Source organism: Physcomitrium patens, chromosome 8 (assembly GCF_059467195.1).
Source record: "Physcomitrium patens ecotype Gransden chromosome 8, ASM5946719v1, whole genome shotgun sequence".
Classification (NCBI taxonomy): Eukaryota; Viridiplantae; Streptophyta; class Bryopsida; order Funariales; family Funariaceae; genus Physcomitrium; species Physcomitrium patens.
Genome location: NC_143417.1, coordinates 5,211,956 through 5,232,942, shown reverse-complemented (window position 1 = coordinate 5,232,942; position 20,987 = coordinate 5,211,956). Strand labels below are relative to the sequence as shown.

The 20,987-nt window shown below is 35.4% G+C and overlaps 1 protein-coding gene across 4 annotated transcripts; it reads right to left on the bottom strand.

Annotated features, from left to right (window-relative positions):
* Positions 1-10,863: 10,863 nt before the first annotated feature.
* On the bottom strand, positions 10,864-20,608 carry LOC141045706 (uncharacterized). Of its 4 annotated transcripts, none has more exons than XM_073535892.2 (3): positions 19,760-20,608; positions 18,987-19,066; positions 10,864-17,686 (listed from the first exon to the last, which is right to left on the bottom strand). In XM_073535892.2, the coding sequence occupies exon 3, from the start codon at positions 17,451-17,453 to the stop codon at positions 15,696-15,698; it is 1,758 nt and encodes a 585-aa protein (XP_073391993.1). In that variant the 5' UTR covers positions 17,454-17,686; positions 18,987-19,066; positions 19,760-20,608; the 3' UTR covers positions 10,864-15,695. The 4 variants fall into 4 exon arrangements, with proteins under 4 accessions (XP_073391993.1, XP_090108530.1, XP_073391991.1 ...); XM_090252404.1 differs by having other exon boundaries at positions 18,987-19,061; positions 19,760-20,605; XM_073535890.2 differs by having other exon boundaries at positions 10,864-19,066.
* Between the last annotated feature and the right edge of the window lie 379 nt (positions 20,609-20,987).

The following is a 20,987-nucleotide window of genomic DNA, read 5'->3' as shown; positions in this document are numbered from 1 at the left end:
GTTTCACAAGAATCGAATCAATAGTCAACGTTGATTTCATTACTCAAAGATGAAAATGCTCTGGCTTCAAGAGAATTGTTCTTTATTGATCAAAAGATGCATCTCTTTCTTTTGGTGCAAGATAAGAATGTCTAGAAAGGATGTCTAATAAACCTTGTTGTTTTCCAAGTTAGTATATGATCTTGAAATCAAATCTTGGTAAAGACATGCTCCGATAGGCTTGGTGACAATTTAAAATACGTGCTAATATGAAAAACTTGAAATTCTTGTGATCCATATATATAGTGACTAGATTAGAAATGCCTTCTAGATGATGATGTCATTCTTGAAATGAATCCATGATTGCTAAAAGCTCTTTATCATGGATTTCATAGTTAATTTTGACTGCTAAAAATTTTCTGGAATAAAAAGCTACTAGATGAAGTTTATCATCTGCTTCCATTTGTGATAATACAACATCTAAAGCAAAGTCTGATGCATCTATTTCCATAAAAAATACCTCAGAAAAATTGACACGATACAAGATTGGTACAAAAATAAAGGTTGACTTCAAAGTTTCAAAAGATACTTTAGCTTCTTTATTCCACTCAAGTTTGTCTTTGCAAGTTAAACGTGTAAGTGGAGTTGCAACTTGAAAGAAGTCTTTGATGAAGATCCAATATTAGTTTGTAAAGCCCAAAAAATATTAGACATTTCTTACCATTTTTGAAATCTTCCAATCCATAATTGTTTGAGCTTTCTTAAGATCCATCATAAATCCATCATTAGAAATGATATATCATAAGAAGTTGACTTGAGTAGTATTGAATGTATACTTTTCTATCTTAGCATAGTGTCTTCCATCTCTTAAGTTTTGTAACACATGAAGAACATGAAGTTCGTGTTCATCTGTGTTTTTAGAATAGATCAAGTTGTCATCCAAATAATAAACAGAATCGTCTAAAAACTCTCAAAAAACATCCTTTATTAGATGTTGAAAAGTTGTCGATGCATTTATAAGTTCAAAAGGCATGACATTGTATTCAAAATGCCTATATCTAGTTCGAAATACAATCTTCTATTTGTCTCCTTGTTTAATACGTACTAGATTGTATGCTCTCCATAGATCTATTTTTGTGTAAATCTTAGCTTGATTCAGTTGATTGAGAAGTTCGTATATCAAAAGTAGAGGGTACCTATTCTTGATGGTGATCTTGTTGAGTCTTCAATAATCAACACACATCCATAATGATCCATCTTTCTTTTTTGCAAATAAGATTGGAGCTCCTATTAGTGATTTGGAATAGCATTTAAAATTCTTGGCTAGATTCTCTTCAATATATTCCTTAAATTCAGTCAATTCATTTTATGATAAACTATAAATTGGTCCAAATGGCAATTGTGCTTCTTCTTGAAGGTCAATTGAGTAGTCATAGGGACAATGTTCTAGAAGAATATCCGCATTCTTCTTCTCAAATACATCTTAAAACTCTTGATATTGGCTAGGAATGCCACTTGAAGTCTTTGTATGATTAGAAATAGGTGTGGTGTAAATGACATAAAGTGTTTCTTCAATTTCAGTATACAAGAAAGTTCTTATACCTACAAACATAGATTTAATTGCACTATTCTTATGACTTTCTACTGGATTAATTTTACTCCTAATTATGCTTTTAGAAAAATCAAGGGTATGAGAAATCCAATCTATGCAAGGATTATATTTTTCTAACTATGATTAACTTAAAATGACTAGATTGGAGGGAGATCTAATTATATTAAAGATTATGTAACTACTATGACTATTTATTGCTACATCTATAGAAAATGTTTCATAAGTAATATCTTCAAAAGACAAAAAGACGGCCATCTATGACTTATAAATGAACAAGTTTGATATTTTGTACTAACGATATTTTATGACTTTCAATAAATTCTACATCTAAGAAATAAGTTGAGGCTCTTGAATCTATCAAGGCAGAGGCCTTATAATTATTAGGTCCTAGATGCACATCTATTATAAAATAAGGAGAAGATTCTGAGGAGAAAATATGACCTTTATTAAAAATTGTATATGATTCCAACCGCACAGTTCCTATTATAGCTGGATAAATTTGTTATCTGATATATTATCTTCTTTGACAGATGTGCTCTTCATTTTGAGATTTTATCGCTTCTTTGGATAATGTTGAGCAATATGTTTAGATTCTCTACAACATAAGCATAATCCTTTTTGATGGCGATGAGTCTTTTTTTGTCCGGTAAGAGGTTTAAAATATACTGTATCAATTTACATATCCTCTGCTTCTGAATGTATGTATTGAGGAGATGTTGGTATTGCCATCAAATTTTAGTAACATTGAGGCCTACTTGTATAACTCTCAGATCAAAATTCAAAAAGTCGATTGTCGCATTTCATAGCAAAATCAATTGCTTAACTCAATGATTGAGGATCAAGTAAGTTGAGTATCAATTTGTTTACTTCATATTATAATCCATAGAAAAATTGGCTAATAAGTGTAGCATCATCCTACTTGATATGAGTTGTAAGTTGTCAAAATTATGAAGCATTTAACGTTACAAATTGATTGCTTTGTTACAAAATACAAATCTTGTTGGTTGTAACATGAGTTACATCATGTTCTCCATACATGGATTGAAATTTTGCCAAAAATGCCTCTATATTATTTAATATTGGATTTTGTTGTTCAAGAAAAGTTAAAAACTACAATAGTGCTGAACTTGAAGGAAGTATACCAATGAATCTAACTTGTGATCTTGGAGTTGGATAGCTTTGAGGTTGAAGTTCAATCACAAGTTGTACTTGATTGATAAATCTTCAAAATTTGGATCTTATACCATGAAACTTGAGACTAGAAGCAAGAAAAGAATTGACAAGAGTGAAGAAGGTTTTACTCTTGTCTCTATATATACTATGTAATTAGGAGCTATGTGGCAATGTTCTATAGGACTTCTAATATGTGTTGACTTTGTAAGACATATGCCTTGAATTACAAGGTAAGTTTTTTTGTGTGTAGGCCACATAGTTAGCTTGGTCTTCAAGCTAACAACATGTGTGGTACATGGCCAACTTGTTGACCACGTTTTTAACCTAAAAAATCAATTAAAGACACCTATAAAATCAAAGCACCATCTATGAAGCTTTTAGGAAGCTTCTATATAAGATATTATAGAATTAACTTACTTTTACCTACTTCTACTTACTTTTATCTATTTATATAAGTAATTACTAGTTTACATGTATATGTCTATGATACTCTAGCCACTAAAATAGCCGCTTAGGACAAAATAGAGAAAATTTTAGAGATTAGTGAGTTAAATCAGAAAGTTGACTTTAAGTTCATTTCAAAGTTATAAAGCTTGTTTTCAAGGATCTTGAGATGACTTTGTAATTTTTGTACAAAGACATGATTTTTTTTTGTGACTTTGTAATTATTGTATAAAAACATGTTTTTTTTTTGTGACTTTGAATTTATGCAATAAAATTAGAACTAGTACTATTGGCTAATTTGTGAGATGTGTATAACATCTATAGTTCAAATTTTGTCATTGCATAGTTAAATATGTATGCTAATTGTGTGTAAATTTCATGTTATTTTAATAGTATAATTGAGAGATATTTAGTTATTAATACAAAGAGGTACCAAAAATTAGCAATTTAGGATTGAATAGGATTTTTTGTGATATCTAAAGATCTACTCATTGGAATAAGGATAAATTTAGCATATTTTTAATAAACTGATATATTAAGCTATATACCAATTTGGAGCTGAAGTTAGTAGTTGGAGATGGAGAAATTATTGCTCAAATTTCATTATCATCCTTTAAGTTAGTAATCAAGAGATACCAATACAATTCTTTTGAATTTTTTTCATAATTTGCAAGTTGCATTGAATTGAAATTTTTTAAGCATATAAAAGACATATTATTTCACTAGTGTGCAAAATTTTGCAACAATTAGATAATTAGGTTAGAAATTACAGCTAGTTGAAGCTTATTGCCTAAGATTAAGATTAGGAGAAAAAATGAGAAGTCTCAAAAAAGGACAAATAATAAGATAATTAGAATTTGTATTCCCTTGAGGTAATTAAAAAGAATATTTTTGAGTAATTTATACTAGCTTTAAATCTTTTTTTATTTGAATTCAAATTCTTTTTTTCTTAATGGTTGAAATCTATTAAAGTTTTTAAAATAATTGCAACATATGGCTTCATCATCCATAGCCAAGTACCTAATGCATTCCTAAACAAAAAGACATATAATACAACAATGAAGTCATAGCTTATATTACAAATATACAAGACAAAATTTGCTAAGTTCTATATTTTTATATAATAGCTTAATAATAACTTAATGTTTCTATCCTTTACCAATCAAAACCAAGCCACTTACCATACATCATCCAACAAATATATTCTGTCATTGACTTTTTTATTTTTGTGCTTATTTTAAATGATTAAATCTTAGTCAATATATTAGGTTTTAGGGTTGACAATAGTATAGCCTTAAAATGCAAATCCTTAAATTTAAAACATAATAGATAAATAAGAATTTAAGTCATAAATCAATTTTTAATTTGTATACTTTTTTCATAAAGATTATAATTTGTTCTATTTCTTGCATATTATTTCTTTATTTTAATTAAAAATGGACCAAATCAAAGACATAGTTCTCTTTCTTGCCTTTTCAAATCATATACCTATTTTCTTATTTTTCAGTTAATTTTTTTTTCTTTTAAATACCTTCTTATCTATCTCCAACATCTCTTTTATTTTTAATTCTTTTTGTAAACAGGTTTCAACTCTTTTACTATTTTGTTTTAGTAGAGCAAAGTACCTAGCCATTACAATAGTTTTTAATTGTCATGACTATGTAAATAGATTGGTGTCAACGACATGAACTGGAAAAGATGCATAAACCTAAGAAATCTCTATCAAAAGAAAAGTAATAAAATAGAAATAAAATAGTATGTATATTAAAAAGAAATTGGAACTGCTATTGCCAAAAGACAAGGAAACTAGAGATTCAATTTAGACTAGAAGCAAGAAAAAAGTTGACAAGAATGAAGACAGCTTTACTCTTACTTCTATATATATCATCTAACTAGGAGCTATGTAGTGATGTTCTATAAGACCTCTAATATGTGTTGACTTTGCATGATACATGTCTTAGCTTATAAGGCAAGTTTTTTATGTGTGGACCATATACTTTGCTTATTCTTCAAGCTATCAATATATGTAAGACATGGCTAATTTATTGACTATGTTTTTAATCTAAAAACTCAATTATAGATAATTATAAAGTCAAAGAACCATTCATGAATCTTCTAAGAAGCTTTTATAGAAGATATTATAAAATTAATTTATTTTTATCTAATCATATAGGTAATTATTGGTTTACATATGTATTTTTGTAATATTATCCCTCTTTCTAGGAATAAGTTCCTAAAAGAGCTACCTTCATATGTTAAAAAAATCCAAGATGTAGTGAATTGTATTTGCCACATACTTTGATATTTATTTTCTTTGAAGTTAGTTGATAGGGCCTCTCAACTATTGATAGTGTCTCATATTAAAGTGGGAAGATCACCTAATTATTTGATTACTGTTTAGGCCTTCATAACTTCCTTCAAATAAAATATTTGGAATACCATTAAGAGTTGTTCTTACCTCTAGTAAAATCACCAAACATCAGGAGCTCCTTTCAAGATCGTGAAATCAAAAACATTGTATCTTGCTATCTATTCAAAAAAGAATATGTTGTTCTTGAGGATTTTCATCTCGATTACATCATCTTGAAGGTTAGGACAATTGTAATATCTTGTGTGGCAAATCAACAAACAAAGGCTCTTGAATTGAATCTACTAGTTATTGGTTTTCTATTTTTTTAGTATTACAAATATATAATAATCACAAATAAAGATTGAAGGTAGAATAGAATCTTTTTTGGGCCTTGTTTCTTTTACATTAAAAATTTACTATTCTTCATCTTGATTTTGATAGATATCATTAATAAAAAGCCTCTATTGCCTTTGTTGCTGTTACGGCCATAATCATGTAAGCTAATAATTACATATAGAAATAGGTAGAAGTAAGTAAAAGTAGATAAAAGTAAATTAATTCTATAATATTTAATATGGAAGCTTCCTAAAAACTTCCTAGACGCTGCTTTGACTTCATAGGTGTCTTTAATTGACTTTTTGGATTAGAAATGTGGTCAACAAGTTGGCCATGTGCCACACATGTTGTTAGTTTGAAGATCAAGCTAACTATGTGGCCCACACGTAGAAAAACTTGCCTTGTAAGTCAAGGCATGTGCCCTACAAAGTCAACACATATTGGAGGTCCTATAGAACGTCACCACGTAGCTCTTAGTTAGATAGTATATATAGAGACAAGAGTGAAGGCTTCTTCACTCTTGTCAACTCCTTTCTTGCTTCTAGTCTAGTTTCAAGGGTCTCTAGTTTTCTTGTCTTTTGGCAATAGCAATTCCAGTTTCTATTTCAATATACATACTTGTTTGTTTATATTTTGTTACTTTTCTTTGAGTGAAGGCTCACTTGTCCGAATTATTTTTTCATCGAGTTCTTGTCCTTGACAGTTGCATATGTTAGATTCTTTGTTGGTACTCATGGGTATTTACTAATATCATATCTATGCCAATGGACAAGATATTCTAATTTATTTTGGCACTGCCTTAAGTCTAGAACTTCTTTCATTTCAAATTCTTCATTATTGTCTACTTCTATAAGAGAAGGTGGGACTTATCTTCTTTTTGATATTTCATAGTCTTATATGATTTAAGAAATAACATATGGAAGAGAAGATGGATCTTCATTGATTCTAATAGATATAATTGATAAGCAACTAGATTGATTTGTCTACAAATAGAAAAAGGTCCAAGCTTGCAATAGCCAACTTATTATAATGACAAGGAGTCTTGATATTATGACAAAGTAACCATATCTTATCAACTACAATAAATTGTGGTTGTTTCTTTTGATTGGCATCCACATTAATCTTTTGTCATTTTTAAGCTTCTTTTAATTGCACCTTTATTATTGCATGTAACTCAAACAATTGTTTTGCCAAATATTTTGTTGTAGGATTATTAACTTTTAAAAAGTCAAAAGTATCAAGTTATGGATAGTAACCATGATTAGCGAAGAAAGGTGTTTGTTGCATAGGAAAATGCATCGTATTATTATAAGTAAACTTTGCCAATGGCAAGAAGATTCTCTAATTGTCTTCTTTATAATTGATGGTACACCTTAAATATTGTTCCAAAACTTGGTTTATGCCCTCTGCTTATCCATTAGTTTAAAGACGAAAGGTCAAAGAAAGTTTTACATCCATCTTTAAAATCTTAAAAAGAATACTTCAAAAACTTGATAAAAATTGAGTCTCCATATCCAATATAATATCTTTTCACAATCCATGATATTGATAAGTATTATAAAAAAAAATCTTGATAGTTTTTTCACATATGATTGATTTTGTGCATTATATAAAATGTGCCATTTTGATAAAATGATCTATTATTACAAAAATAGAATCATACAAATCTGAGATTGAAAGATCCATAATAAAATCCATAGAAATAGAAGACCATGGTTGTTTTAGAATAGGTAATGGCTAAAAAAGTCTATAAGGTCGATAACAAAGTCTTTTTGACCTTGAAAAAATGTCACATGATTCAACAAAGTTTTTTACGGCCTTCCATATTTGCAGCTATTAAAAATCTCTAGATATTAGGTCCAAAGTCTTATTATATCTATAATGTCTTGCCGCTCAAAAGTCATAATATGCTTGAAGAACAAGTAAATATGCTTCTCTTTTTGGTACATATAGGCATCCTTCAAAATAAAGTAGGTTGTTCTTGAATTCAAACTTAGAAGTATCACGAGACTAAGAAGAAGTAGTTTTGATATCATAAACAAGAAGATCAAAGTACATACTTGATTGAATTTGTTTAAAAAAAGTTGAATCAACAATCAATGTTGATTTTAGTGCTTGAAGATGAAATTATTTTGGCTTCAATAAAATTATCTTTTGTTGATCAAAAGATGCATTTCTTTCTTTAGGTGTAAAATAAGAACGTCTTGAAAGGACATCGGACAAATTTTGTTGTTTTTGTAGCTGATAAGTAATATTGAATTCAAATCTTGATAGAGACATGCTCCAACGAGCCTATCAATAATTCAAAATATGAGCTGACATGAAATACTTGACGTTCTTATGATCCATATACATGGTGACTCTGAAATAAATTAAACCTCTACTAATCAAAAGTCTATTCTAATTCACAATGATGTAATTATTCAAATTTCTAACAAGTATCTATTATTGTTTAATTAGATATTCTACAATCTAAAAAAATTCATGTCGTGATTTGCATAAATTCTTCTAACATGTAATCTATTCTAATTAATCAATATTAACAAGCTTAAAATTTAATTAATTAAATTATTTCTTATTTTTTTTATTTTTCAATTCTCTACCAATTAAATCCCACCATCAATTCTATGGTAAGAATACAACCACTTAAAAAACACTACAATTCTATCACAAGATAATTAAATAATTCAATCAATAATATATACTTAAAAGATAAATTAATATGATTTAGTTTAAGTATATATAATTTTTGTTTTATCTTCTTCTTATTATTATTATTATCATTATTAATTTTTATTCTTTTTTAATATTAAATATTATTCCATGATTCAAAATTCATCCAAAAAAATCCATCTATGAATTGATTTTTATCCATAAATAAGAATTCATCCAACCTTAGATCATTGTCATTTCTAATAATTCATCCATTTGAAATCTTAGATTCATCTCTATTGATTTAAATTTATACAAAATAATTTTTTATTCACTAAAAACTTTTAATAATAAAACTTGGTAATCTTGCCTAGTCTTTGAAATTATACTTAATCTTGGATTCCAACCATTCCGAAAATTAGAAGTGTTTAAAGCTTGAGACATCTTCCATTCTTCCTCAATGTTGTTTCTAATGGTTAAGATCTTAAAGCCAAGTCGCCATAGTATTCTCTCGAAGAAGATCACTACTATTCCTCTAGGTTGATTCTAGTGTTGTTTTTTTCTTTGAGCAGCCCCACTCTTCAGTGCAACATCTCTGTGAAGCGAAGAATTGATGAAACTAATTGTAGTTAATGCTTTTCTTGCCTTACTATTGCACATCGTTGGTAGCATGAATCCTTATGATCCTTCCAATTCAAATAATACTAGTCGCAAATTGGTTGTATGGCTCATTAAACAATAGTAAGATTGTGGAGAGGGAAAGTGCCTTCCTTTGTTGATGTTTATTTATTCCAGTATGCTCTTCCAATGCATAGTGTGAGCTCTCATTTATGCTCTAAAATTTTATTTTTTATTTTTTTCTTATTTTATGATAATTGAGCATATTAGATTAGGATTTATATAAGTAGAATTTGATTTCATTAAATTTTTAGAATTGCAACCTCTAATGGTATAAATCTTAGCTTGATTCCTTGAGTTAGGTCAATTAAGACCAAAATAATAAGGATTAGAAAATTAGAATAGTAATTTGATTAGTTTTAATAATTTGGAGGTTGTTAGTCATTGCTATGAGGATTGATTGAGAGCCTATGAATTCACCTACAATCATCTCATATGATTTAGAGTGAATTAGAATTAGAACTTTCTAAAAGATTTAGTAAAATTTAGTAATGATAGTTTTGAAGCTTTTTCTTTAACTTCAACAAATCCAAGCAACAAAGTAGTATTTTTTCAATTAATGGAGGCTTTCAAATACAATGGTGGCATTGGATTCACTCCATGGAGTAAAGAAAATAAGATCAGCACCTTCTCTTCCAACATACAAGTGGAGCAATGAAATTTTCATTTTTGAAGGATTTTACAATACTTGCTAAAATCTTTAAACGTTAAAACTTTCATAAACATTACAAATAAACATAGATGGAGGCATGTGAGTAGTCAATCTTATCATAAAAAGATGCTTTGAATACGATGGTGAAGTTAGATTTACCAAAAATTTCTTTTTTGACCACTTACAATAGCCATCAGCCTTGGTAATGAAATTAGCTTTTGGATGAATGAAGGCCATAGATCTAGATTAGGATCTTACAAATCAAGGATAGAGATGCAGCCATCCTTTTATAAGCCTCTACTCAATTGTATAAGAGAGGCTTGGTTTTCCAAGGCCTCTCTCTCTCCTCTTTTGGTGTAGGGTGAAGCCATGCCAAAATTTGGCCAAAAAAACTCTAATCTTAACTTCATTTAGATTTTTAAATCTCATTGTGAATTTTGTGGATAAGTGTGCATAGATTGTAAGTTGTGAATGATAGTCATTGGGTTTGAAAATATGCTTCATTGTAGTAAATAGCTCTCTTAGCCTCCCGAGTATTCTAAGGTGTGAGCTAAATTCCTCCATCCTTAATTGTGTTTAGTAGTCAAGTGGATTAATTTCACTCACACGTAATTTTTATAAACCCTAAGTTCATCCATAAACTCTAAGTTCATCCATGAACCTTAAGTTCATCCATGAACCTTAAGTTCATCCATGAACCTTAAGTTCATCCATGAACCCTAAGTTCATTCATCCTAAATTTACATTCATCAATCATCCATCCATTAATTCTCATTCATCCCATAACATTCATTCATTCAAAGTTTATTCATCCAATTTCCATCTAAAGATTCATTCACCCAACCATAAATCAACTTATCATCCAACTGACAATTCGTGCAATTGACCTAATTCATCCAAGATTCATCCTAAAAATTAAAGAAAATTGGAAGTCGCCACCTTCCAAGTCATGGCAGCGACCCCCTTGCACGAATTCCACTACAATGGTTGCATCACTAACTTGTTTATAACAAGCTTTGCTATTTTAGAAAGTAGACTTACAAGCGCTTGTCCTCCAACAAAATTCAATGCAAAACAACAATTAAGCTAAAAGAAATCTTGCCTCAAAGTTGCCTGACTTTCTCGGCCTAGTCAGAGCACCCCTGGCCACAAAAACCCTTGCCCTTGCTCCATTCCAGTTGTGCAACGCATATGCTTTAGCATTCCAGAAACTAGAATTGAAACCGCATCACCTCCAACAATTTTTTTCTTGAAAATCTTGAGTGAATTCCAAGATATGACCTTCCAAAGTAGCTTGAGTTGGCAGAGTGCTACATCTTCACCATGGCCGACTCCTCTTCACTCCAACCACCATAACTCCCTTGGCCTTTACTCAATCTAAGCGTGCAAATAGTCCTTGCAAAGCTGACAACAAGAACCATCCACCACAAAAGTTTCAGCTCCAAATTCAATACTGTCCGCCAACAATCGCCTTCCAAAGTCAGACCTCCAGATCTGGCCGGCAGCTGACCTCCTTGTCACTACAACCACCACAACTTTCTCGTTTTCTCTCCAAACAAAGCGTGCCTACTGTCCCGAGGAAGCTAACGACAAGATCTAACTATTGGTAAAGTTTGACGTTCTATTTCCAAATAACTAATACACTACAGCTGCACAATTGCAGCTCTATAGAAACAAGGATACGTGGGGGAGCAATTTGGCATGGCTTCGCCCCAAAGAAAAAGAGAGAGAGGGAGTGTGGCCACCCCCACCCTCTTATCCAAGTAGGAAGAGACCAAAGGGTGGCGGCCACATCTCCACCATCCGAATCCACCAACCCTAATCAAGATCAAGGGCCCACATTAACCCTAAGTCCTAAACCCGATTTTAGGGCTGGACATGCCCAAAACCTCCAATTCGAAGCGTTTTTTGACAAAACTAACTCCATCAATGTGTTTAAAACATATTTAAACATCAAGTTTGACTATTCATACACCCAAATCTAAGTTTTAGATCATTAAGAACCAACAATTTGACAAACCCATCACAATAAATTTACTTCTAATTATTTTCTTCTCCTTTTTCTCCTTCTTCTCCTTGTCCCTCTTCATCTTCTTCCTTCTTTATTCTTGGCCTTATTTGTTTTTTTTTTTTGTTTTGTTTTGTTTTTTTTTTTTTTTTTTTTTTTTTTCCTTTTGGCTCTGTTTCTTATCTTTTCCACCACTCCATTCTCCCTTGATTTTTCTTTCCACTACTAATCATCAATAAGCCACTAACATTTATGTCTATAACTAACTTATTATAACAAAACATAATCAAAATCCTCATTTTTTTTAGATTTTTTAGTTTAACCAACAATGTGAACCAACTTTTGGGCTCACATAATTGACGACCATCAGGGGACGAATCCAGCTTGTACTTGCTATTTTTTGTCCTTTAAAGTATTTTCACCATGCCAGTTCATACTGTCGCCTTGTCATAAGATAGAGAGGTGGAGCTCTTGCCCAAAATTGCGCTCCCTCATGTCTTATATTCTTTATACCTGCTACCTGATGTTCGTGTGGGAATCAATTGACCATTCAAGGTCTCCAATTGCACGGAGTTGTTTAAAAACACCTCCTTGACAAGATAAGGACCCAACCATACAGCATCAAACTTGCTTGGAAAGTCGATCTTCCGAGCGTCTTATAACAATACTAGCATTCCAGGTTGCAAGACCCGAGTCTTGTTCCGTTTATCAAACACGACCTTGCGTCGCCTCTGGATGGCCTCAATGTGTTGAGTCCCTTGTCTCCTGCTCTTATCCAACGCCTCGAGCTCGTACAACCTTGTCTTTAAAGATTGTCTGTGAGTCAATCTGGAATCTATTGCAATCTGAAGGGATGGAACCTCAAACTCAATTGGTAAAACTGCTTCCAGTCCATAGACTAGAGAGAATGGCGTAGCCTGCGTGGTGACCTTGAATGTTGTTCTATATGCCCATAAGGCAGCTGGCAGTTTCACATCCCAATCACACTTGGAGTCTCTAACAGTTTTCCTCAATATAGTACCAAGTGTTTGGTTGACTCGCTCTGTCTGACCATTGGTTTGAGGGTGATAGGGTGTAGTCTTCCGGTGATCAATCTGGAATCGCTCAGTCATGGATTCAATCACCTCGTTGAGGAAATGAATACCTCGATCACTCACAAGGATCTTCGGGACTCCAAATCTAGTAATCACATTCTCAAAGAGAAAGATCGCAGCATTCTTGGCATCATTTGTCCTCACAGCCTTGGCTTCAGCCCACTTAGTGAGATATTCGGTGGCCACTACAATATATGCCATTCCTTGAGATGAATGAGGATGAATCTCTCCTACATAATCGATGCCCCACTTCTCGAATGGCACCAATGGTAGGAAAATGTGAAGCGGCAATTGCATGTGAAGGTCATTCCTAGCAAATCTCTGACATGCATCACAATGCCTCACATAGGTATGAGCGTCCTTGAAGAGTGTTGGCCAGTAATAACCAGCCCTAAGAATTTTCTGACCAGTCAATTGGCCAGAAAAATGCCCGCCACACGCACTGTCATGACAAGCCGACAAAATGGAAGGAACCTCATCTTCCATCACACAACGTCTTAACACTCCATCCAATCCACGTCGATACAACCGGTTCCCTAACACCACAAAATGACGACTATTGACCTGAATCTTTCGCCTCTCGTCCTTGGATAAATCCACTGGCAATTGTTAAGTAGTCAAGAACTCAATAATCCTAGAATACCATGCTGGTCTAGTTGTCACCAAGAAAAGACTCTCGTCTATCAATCTATCATCAATCGGGTGGGTCTCCATTCCTCCAGGCAATCTCGACATGTGATCTGCTTGTTTGTGTACGGATCCAGGTTTGTACTCCACAGTGTAATCAAACTCTTGTAGCAACAAGACCCACCTAGCTAGTCGACCGCTCAACTTAGATTTGTTAACCAAATACTTGATGGCCATGTGATCCACATAAAAAACCACTTTGTTGCTTAACAAATAATGTCTAAACTTCTTAGCTGAGAACACCATGGCTAGACATTCCCTCTCAGTGGTAGAATAATTTCTCTCTGCAGGATTTAATTGCCTACTTGCATAGGCAATTGGATGATCCTTGCCCTTGCTTGGGCCTTCTATAAGTTGGCTTAGAATGTTGTCAACCACCACCGCACTTGCATCACAATAGATGTGGAAAGGCAAGTCCCACCTCGGGGGCCTCAATATTGGATAAGAAGACAATTCCTTCTTTAGAACCTCGAAAGCATCATTACAAGCCTGAGTCCATACAATTTTGGTGCCTTTCTTCTAAAGGCTAGTGATGGGAAGGGTAATAGTGGTGTAATCTTCAATCAACTCCCTATACCAACCGGTGTGTCCCAATACACGTTGCACTTCCTTCACACTGGTAGGAGGTGATAAATTCTGAATTACCTTCACCTTTTCTGGCTCGGGCTCACGACCCCTCTTACTAACCATATATCCCAATAAAATACCTCTAGTCAAGGCAAGATAGGTTTTTTCTGGATTCAGGGCCATTCAAGCTTTCTTGCACCTCTCTAAGCTTTCTTTCACCAAATGAATGTGAGAATCTGCATCAGATTGGGTGCTGAAGTCATCAATGAATACGGTCATTGATTTGTATAACAAGTTTGGGAAGATAGACATCACCAAACGTTGGAAAGTAGCAGGGGCGTTACATAATCCAAATGGCATCACATGCCATACAAACGTCCCCCAAGGTGTTGTAAATGCAGTCTTTTGTCGATCTTCAGGTGCAATAGATACTTGGTTGTATCCAGAATATCCATCCATAAATGTGTATAAATCGTGACCTGCCACTTCTTCTAAGATGCTAGTGATAAATGGCAAGGGAAAGTGGTCTTTTTGGGTGCAGAAATTCAACTTCCTATAATCCACACACACCCTAAGTTTACCATTCTTCTTCTTTACAAGCACCATGGGAGAGACCCAATTTGTGATCTCAATAGGTTTAATAAAACCTGCTTGGAGTAATTTCTCCAGTTCCTCTTTCACAATTAATTGAAGCTGAGGATTCATTCTCCTCTCTTTTTGCCTGATCGGCACTACACCGGTCATCAAGGGAATTCGATGTTCTATAATCTCAGGAGGAATTCCCTTTAACTCCATGTAAGACCATGCAAAGACCTCCCGATACTCTCTTACCAACTAACAGTAGGCCTTGATCTCTTCATCCACTAGTTGGCTTCCCATCTTCATTTGTCTTGGTTCTTCTCCTTCAAATTCCACTGTCACAAGCTTCCAGTCTTCCTTAGCAACGTGAGATTGCTCATTGTTATCCCGATACCAATCCGAAGGTACATTGGGATAATTGGAAACGTCTTCTCCAACTGTAATTCTCAAAGAATCAGTCTTAAATTTCAATGATCCTCCCAAAGGCTCACTTTCCTCTAAAACCTCTACTCCTTCAGCATCCTTTATTCCAATCAAATGGACATCTATCTCAATTAAAGGTGTCAAACCATCGTCCAACTCCATTCCAATGAAATTCAATCCTGCCATTATTTTTGATGAAGAATCAGGGTTGTCCTGGAGCCACTTGGCATACTCTCCATTGTTTGACCAATGGTAGAGATTTGGACCAAGACACTTCAAGGTTTGAACCTCAGCTTCAAACGTCATCCCATCCACGGATTTTAATGGTGTGCTTTCTCCAATAGATATGGTGTCAACTACCTCAAAGGCTTGATTCTAACTTTAGTAGAGTTTTTATATGGACCGTAAACTATGGAGGGCTTATCACCACCCCACATGATGGTCGCATTGGCCATCCTCAACTACGGACGACCCAAGAGAAGTGGAAAAGACTCTTTGGAAGTATGCATCCTGATAACATGGAAGGTCACTAAGTAATCTTCCCCTCCTATAGAGATTTTACAGTTTGTGATTTGGCCTAAAGGCCTAGCAGGACTCTGATCTGCCATGTTTAATACAAATGAAGAAGGTCTGGTTAAATTCAACCCCAACTTCTCCATGGTATGAAGTGGCATGATGTTAAGCCCACTACTTCCATCAATGAGCACATTCAGAACCACCTTGTCCACGATAGTGACCTCGATCTCCACTGCCTTCATATCCACTAGCCTAATAGATGCTTGTACCCTAGCCACTGTCCTCTTCTGAGTCTTCTTCTTCCTCTTCGCCCTAGGTAATCCTTCTTTGAAACTCTTCCTCATCAAAGGAGATATCTCTAATAGTTGAGCAATTGAGATGTCAGCCTTTATCCTCCGCAAGTCCCTCCAGAGATCATACTTCTGGTAAAAAGTTGGCATCGTACAACCCAACCCTCCAAATTCCTCCTCTGGAATATCTGGACCCTTCCATTCACCCAGTTCTAACCCTTTACCTGGATCAGAACCTTCAGATGACCTTTCATCACCTACCGCGGTGCCTACCTCCTTTGTAATTCTTGCCGCCTCCTTTGCAGCCGCCTCAAGAGCTACTAAATCCAACAACTCTTCAAACTCACTACTATCTGAATCTTCTTCATCGATTGGTGATTGCCTATGAGCTTGCCCTCGGGTAATCACACCCAAAGTAGCATTCTCCTGGCCACCGCCTCCGTCCTTCTTCAATTCTTGGGTCATTAAATTAGAAGGTGCTTCATGTTCTTCAATCACCACTGTGGTCTTTACTAGAGATGGCGCACGACCATTCAATAAGACCTCTTCCGCTACTCTTACATCTTGGTTAGAAGATGGACCTTGTTTCTGGTTTGCATAGTTTCGATAGCCGCCTTGTTGATTTTGGGCAACTGGGATATAACCTTGGCGGGTTTGTAACCCTTCCGGATGTTGATGGTTTTGTCTGGAATCCTCATAGTTGTAGTAGAGATTAGGAGGTCTTAGGCCCCTCTGATCATCACCATGAGGTCGTCTCTGATCTCTCATGTTATTCCGCGCATTCTCATAAGGATTTGTTATTGGTGGTGGTAGTTGAATTACCTTATCAGGTTGTCTACATTCATGGGTAGGATGATTGCCACCACAATTGCCACACGGCCATGATTGGCCGTCATCCCAGCACTGATCCGGCTCATGCCATCTCCTGCAAAGCTCATGGTACTCCTTTCGAGGCTTGCCACTTCTACCATATCCTTGAGGACCACCTTGATAACCTCCTTGCCGCTGTTGAGGTCCTCTATCTCTTCCATAGCCATGTGTTGGCTGATATGGTTGAGGATTTAGATTACCTTGACGCCTTACTCGGCACTGAAGAGATGAATGCCCATTTTGGCCACAAGTAGTACACCAAACCCCCGAGTTATGGTTACCAGACTCTATCCGAGGAGGTGGGGTGTTTGAATTTTGATTCTTTATCATGAATGCCATCTGCTCAGTCAAGGCTTTGATCTGCTTCATCACGGAGTCTTGAAAACCTTCTTGTCCGGCTTGTATTTTCTTCTCTAAGTCCTCCACTCTCCTCTCCAATTGTGGCTCTGGTAACGCCAATAAGGGTACCGGAGCTCTGGTGGCCATGGACATGACATTGTAATATTGGGCACCATTGTCGACTATCGGAGGTATAGTTGACATACTTGGTCCTACCGCTTGGCTTACGGGATTAATTGGAATAAACCTCGGAATAGACTCATCTTCCTTCCTCCAATGCCTTTCATAACTTCTCTCGATTAAATCTACAACGCGTGCCGCTGTTTTGGCTTCCTCCAAAGTGGCTGGGTTTCTCTCTAATACTCCCTTGATTGTAGATCGATTAGCAAATCCTTCAATGAAGAATTACTTTAACGTATCGCCATTCAACAATCCTCCTACATAACGCATGCAGACTAAGTCAAACCTCCTGATGTAGTTAGCCATTTCCTCGTCTCTTTGCTGTCGTACCGCTCCCAGTGCTCTCAAGGCTGTACTTTGTCCAACCTCCAGCCTAAAATGGTTTAAGAAGGCTACTTGCAACTGCGACCATGTGGTAAAATATCTCTCATCATGGTCCCAGTACCAATTATAAGCCTCACCGTGTAAGGTTCCGGGGAACCAAACCAGGTAATATCCCTCATTCCCAATGAGGGATGTTGTCAAGATCTCTATGTACCTCTCCATGTGTAGGGTTGGATCCTCGTCCTTGGTGCTATAGAACTTGGAGAGATTCCCTAGAACTGTGGCCGCTAACAGCCCTGCTGGCATAGCCACGGGTAAACCTCGTGGCCTAACTAAGGGATCCAAAACTGGAAGCCGCTCCGTCGCCATCTCGTGAAAAAATCCTTTGACCGCAGGCACAAAGTCCAAAGTCCTATCTTGTCCTCCTATTTCCCTAAGGTTCACGTCTCCAAACACTCCGTCTTCAGGATCTACGTGTTCTATCTCTAACTCCTCCACTTCCAACTCCTCCAATAGCTGGCTGCCCCCGACGTCTCTTGAAGCCTTTTCTAAATTCCTTCTAATGTCTCCTCTAAGAAATTCTTCATTGCTTCTACTACTAATGAGTGTTTTCCGAAAAGGGGCTGCTTCCTTGTTATCCACGACCTTGCCTCCACGTCTTCTAATACGTTCAAGTCCTTGGTTTAAAGTAGGTTTTTTAGATCTAGTTTTTGGAAACATCTAAACGTCCTCACTGACCTTCTCTCATTACCTACCAACCCATTTTTTTTTTTTTTTTTTTTTTTTTGAAATTTTTGAAATTTTTAAATTTTTAAATTGATAATTAATAATCTAGCCTACCCTCAGGTGGGTAGGGAATGCAAACCACCAAGATAGTATTTACGGGTGATAACATAGAATTCACCAAGGCAAACCAGCCCGCTAGTCCAATCTTGGCATACGGTACAACTTATGTTGTGGGACTTACACGGTCAGTAAACGAGACACTGTGATTCTGCCTTCGCGGCCAGAATCCTCCTCGTTCTCAATTCAGCTCACTGCCGAGGTATTATCCACTAACAAGGCAACGACAACGACGAATTACAATCCTAAGTTAACATAGATCATTCAAGGTATGATGGCTTATCTCAAACAATTCCAGCTTCCTGCGCCATTAGTATACCACCGGCCTCTCAATTACATGCTAAGGTTTCTAGCACAAACTAACCATAGATATCCCCAAGATCCACATACCTTCTGCTGTGCTCCCTCCAATCATGACCCCATCATCTTGCTCCTATTATCTCCTTCCTCCATGTAATCAATCATCTCACCTCAAAAAAAAAAAAAAAAAAAAAAAAAAATTGTTAGACAACGTCTCTAGGATCGTCTCCCGACAAATGCACCATTTATGTGAGCTAAATTCCTCCACCCTTAATTGCGTTTAGTAGTCAAGTGGATTAATTTCACTCACACGTAATTTTTATAAACCCTAAATTCATCCATAAATCCTAAGTTCATCCATAAACCCTAAATTCATCCATAAACCCTACGTTCATCCATAAACCCTAAGTTCATCCATAAACCCTAAGTTCATCCATAAACCCTAAGTTCATCCATAAACCCTAAGTTCATCCATGAACCCTAAGTTCATTCATCCTAAATTTCCATTCATCAATCATCCATCCATTAATTCTCATTCATCCCATAACATTCATTCATTCAAAGTTTATTCATCCAATTTCCATCTAAAGATTCATTCACCCAACCATAAATCAACTTATCATCCAACTGACAATTCGTGCAATTGACCTAATTCATCCAAGATTCATCCTAAAAATTAAAGAAAATTGGAAGTCGCCACCTTCCAAGTCATGGCAGCGACCCCCTTGCACGAATTCCACTACAATGGTTGCATCACTAACTTGTTTATAACAAGCTTTGCTATTTTAGAAAGTAGACTTACAAGCGCTTGTCCTCCAACAAAATTCAATGCAAAACAACAATTAAGCTAAAAGAAATCTTGCCTCAAAGTTGCCTGACTTTCTCGGCCTAGTCAGAGCACCCCTGGCCACAAAAACCCTTGCCCTTGCTCCATTCCAGTTGTGCAACGCATATGCTTTAGCATTCCAGAAACTAGAATTGAAACCGCATCACCTCCAACAATTTTTTTCTTGAAAATCTTGAGTGAATTCCAAGATATGACCTTCCAAAGTAGCTTGAGTTGGCAGAGTGCTACATCTTCACCATGGCCGACTCCTCTTCACTCCAACCACCATAACTCCCTTGGCCTTTACTCAATCTAAGCGTGCAAATAGTCCTTGCAAAGCTGACAACAAGAACCATCCACCACAAAAGTTTCAGCTCCAAATTCAATACTGTCCGCCAACAATCGCCTTCCAAAGTCAGACCTCCAGATCTGGCCGGCAGCTGACCTCCTTGTCACTACAACCACCACAACTTTCTCGTTTTCTCTCCAAACAAAGCGTGCCTACTGTCCCGAGGAAGCTAACGACAAGATCTAACTATTGGTAAAGTTTGACGTTCTATTTCCAAATAACTAATACACTACAGCTGCACAATTGCAGCTCTATAGAAACAAGGATACGTGGGGGAGCAATTTGGCATGGCTTCGCCCCAAAGAAAAAGAGAGAGAGGGAGTGTGGCCACCCCCACCCTCTTATCCAAGTAGGAAGAGACCAAAGGGTGGCGGCCACATCTCCACCATCCGAATCCACCAACCCTAATCAAGATCAAGGGCCCACATTAACCCTAAGTCCTAAACCCGATTTTAGGGCTGGACATGCCCAAAACCTCCAATTCGAAGCGTTTTTTGACAAAACTAACTCCATCAATGTGTTTAAAACATATTTAAACATCAAGTTTGACTATTCATACACCCAAATCTAAGTTTTAGATCATTAAGAACTAACAATTTGACAAACCCATCACAATAAATTTACTTCTAATTATTTTCTTCTCCTTTTTCTCCTTCTTCTCCTTGTCCCTCTTCATCTTCTTCCTTCTTTATTCTTGGCCTTATTTGTTTTTTTTTTTTTGTTTTGTTTTGTTTTATTTTATTTTATTTTATTTTTTTCTTTTGGCTCTGTTTCTTATCTTTTCCACCACTCCATTCTCCCTTGATTTTTCTTTCCACTACTAATCATCAATAAGCCACTAACATTTATGTCTATAACTAACTTATTATAACAAAACATAATCAAAATCCTCATTTTTTTTAGATTTTTTAGTTTA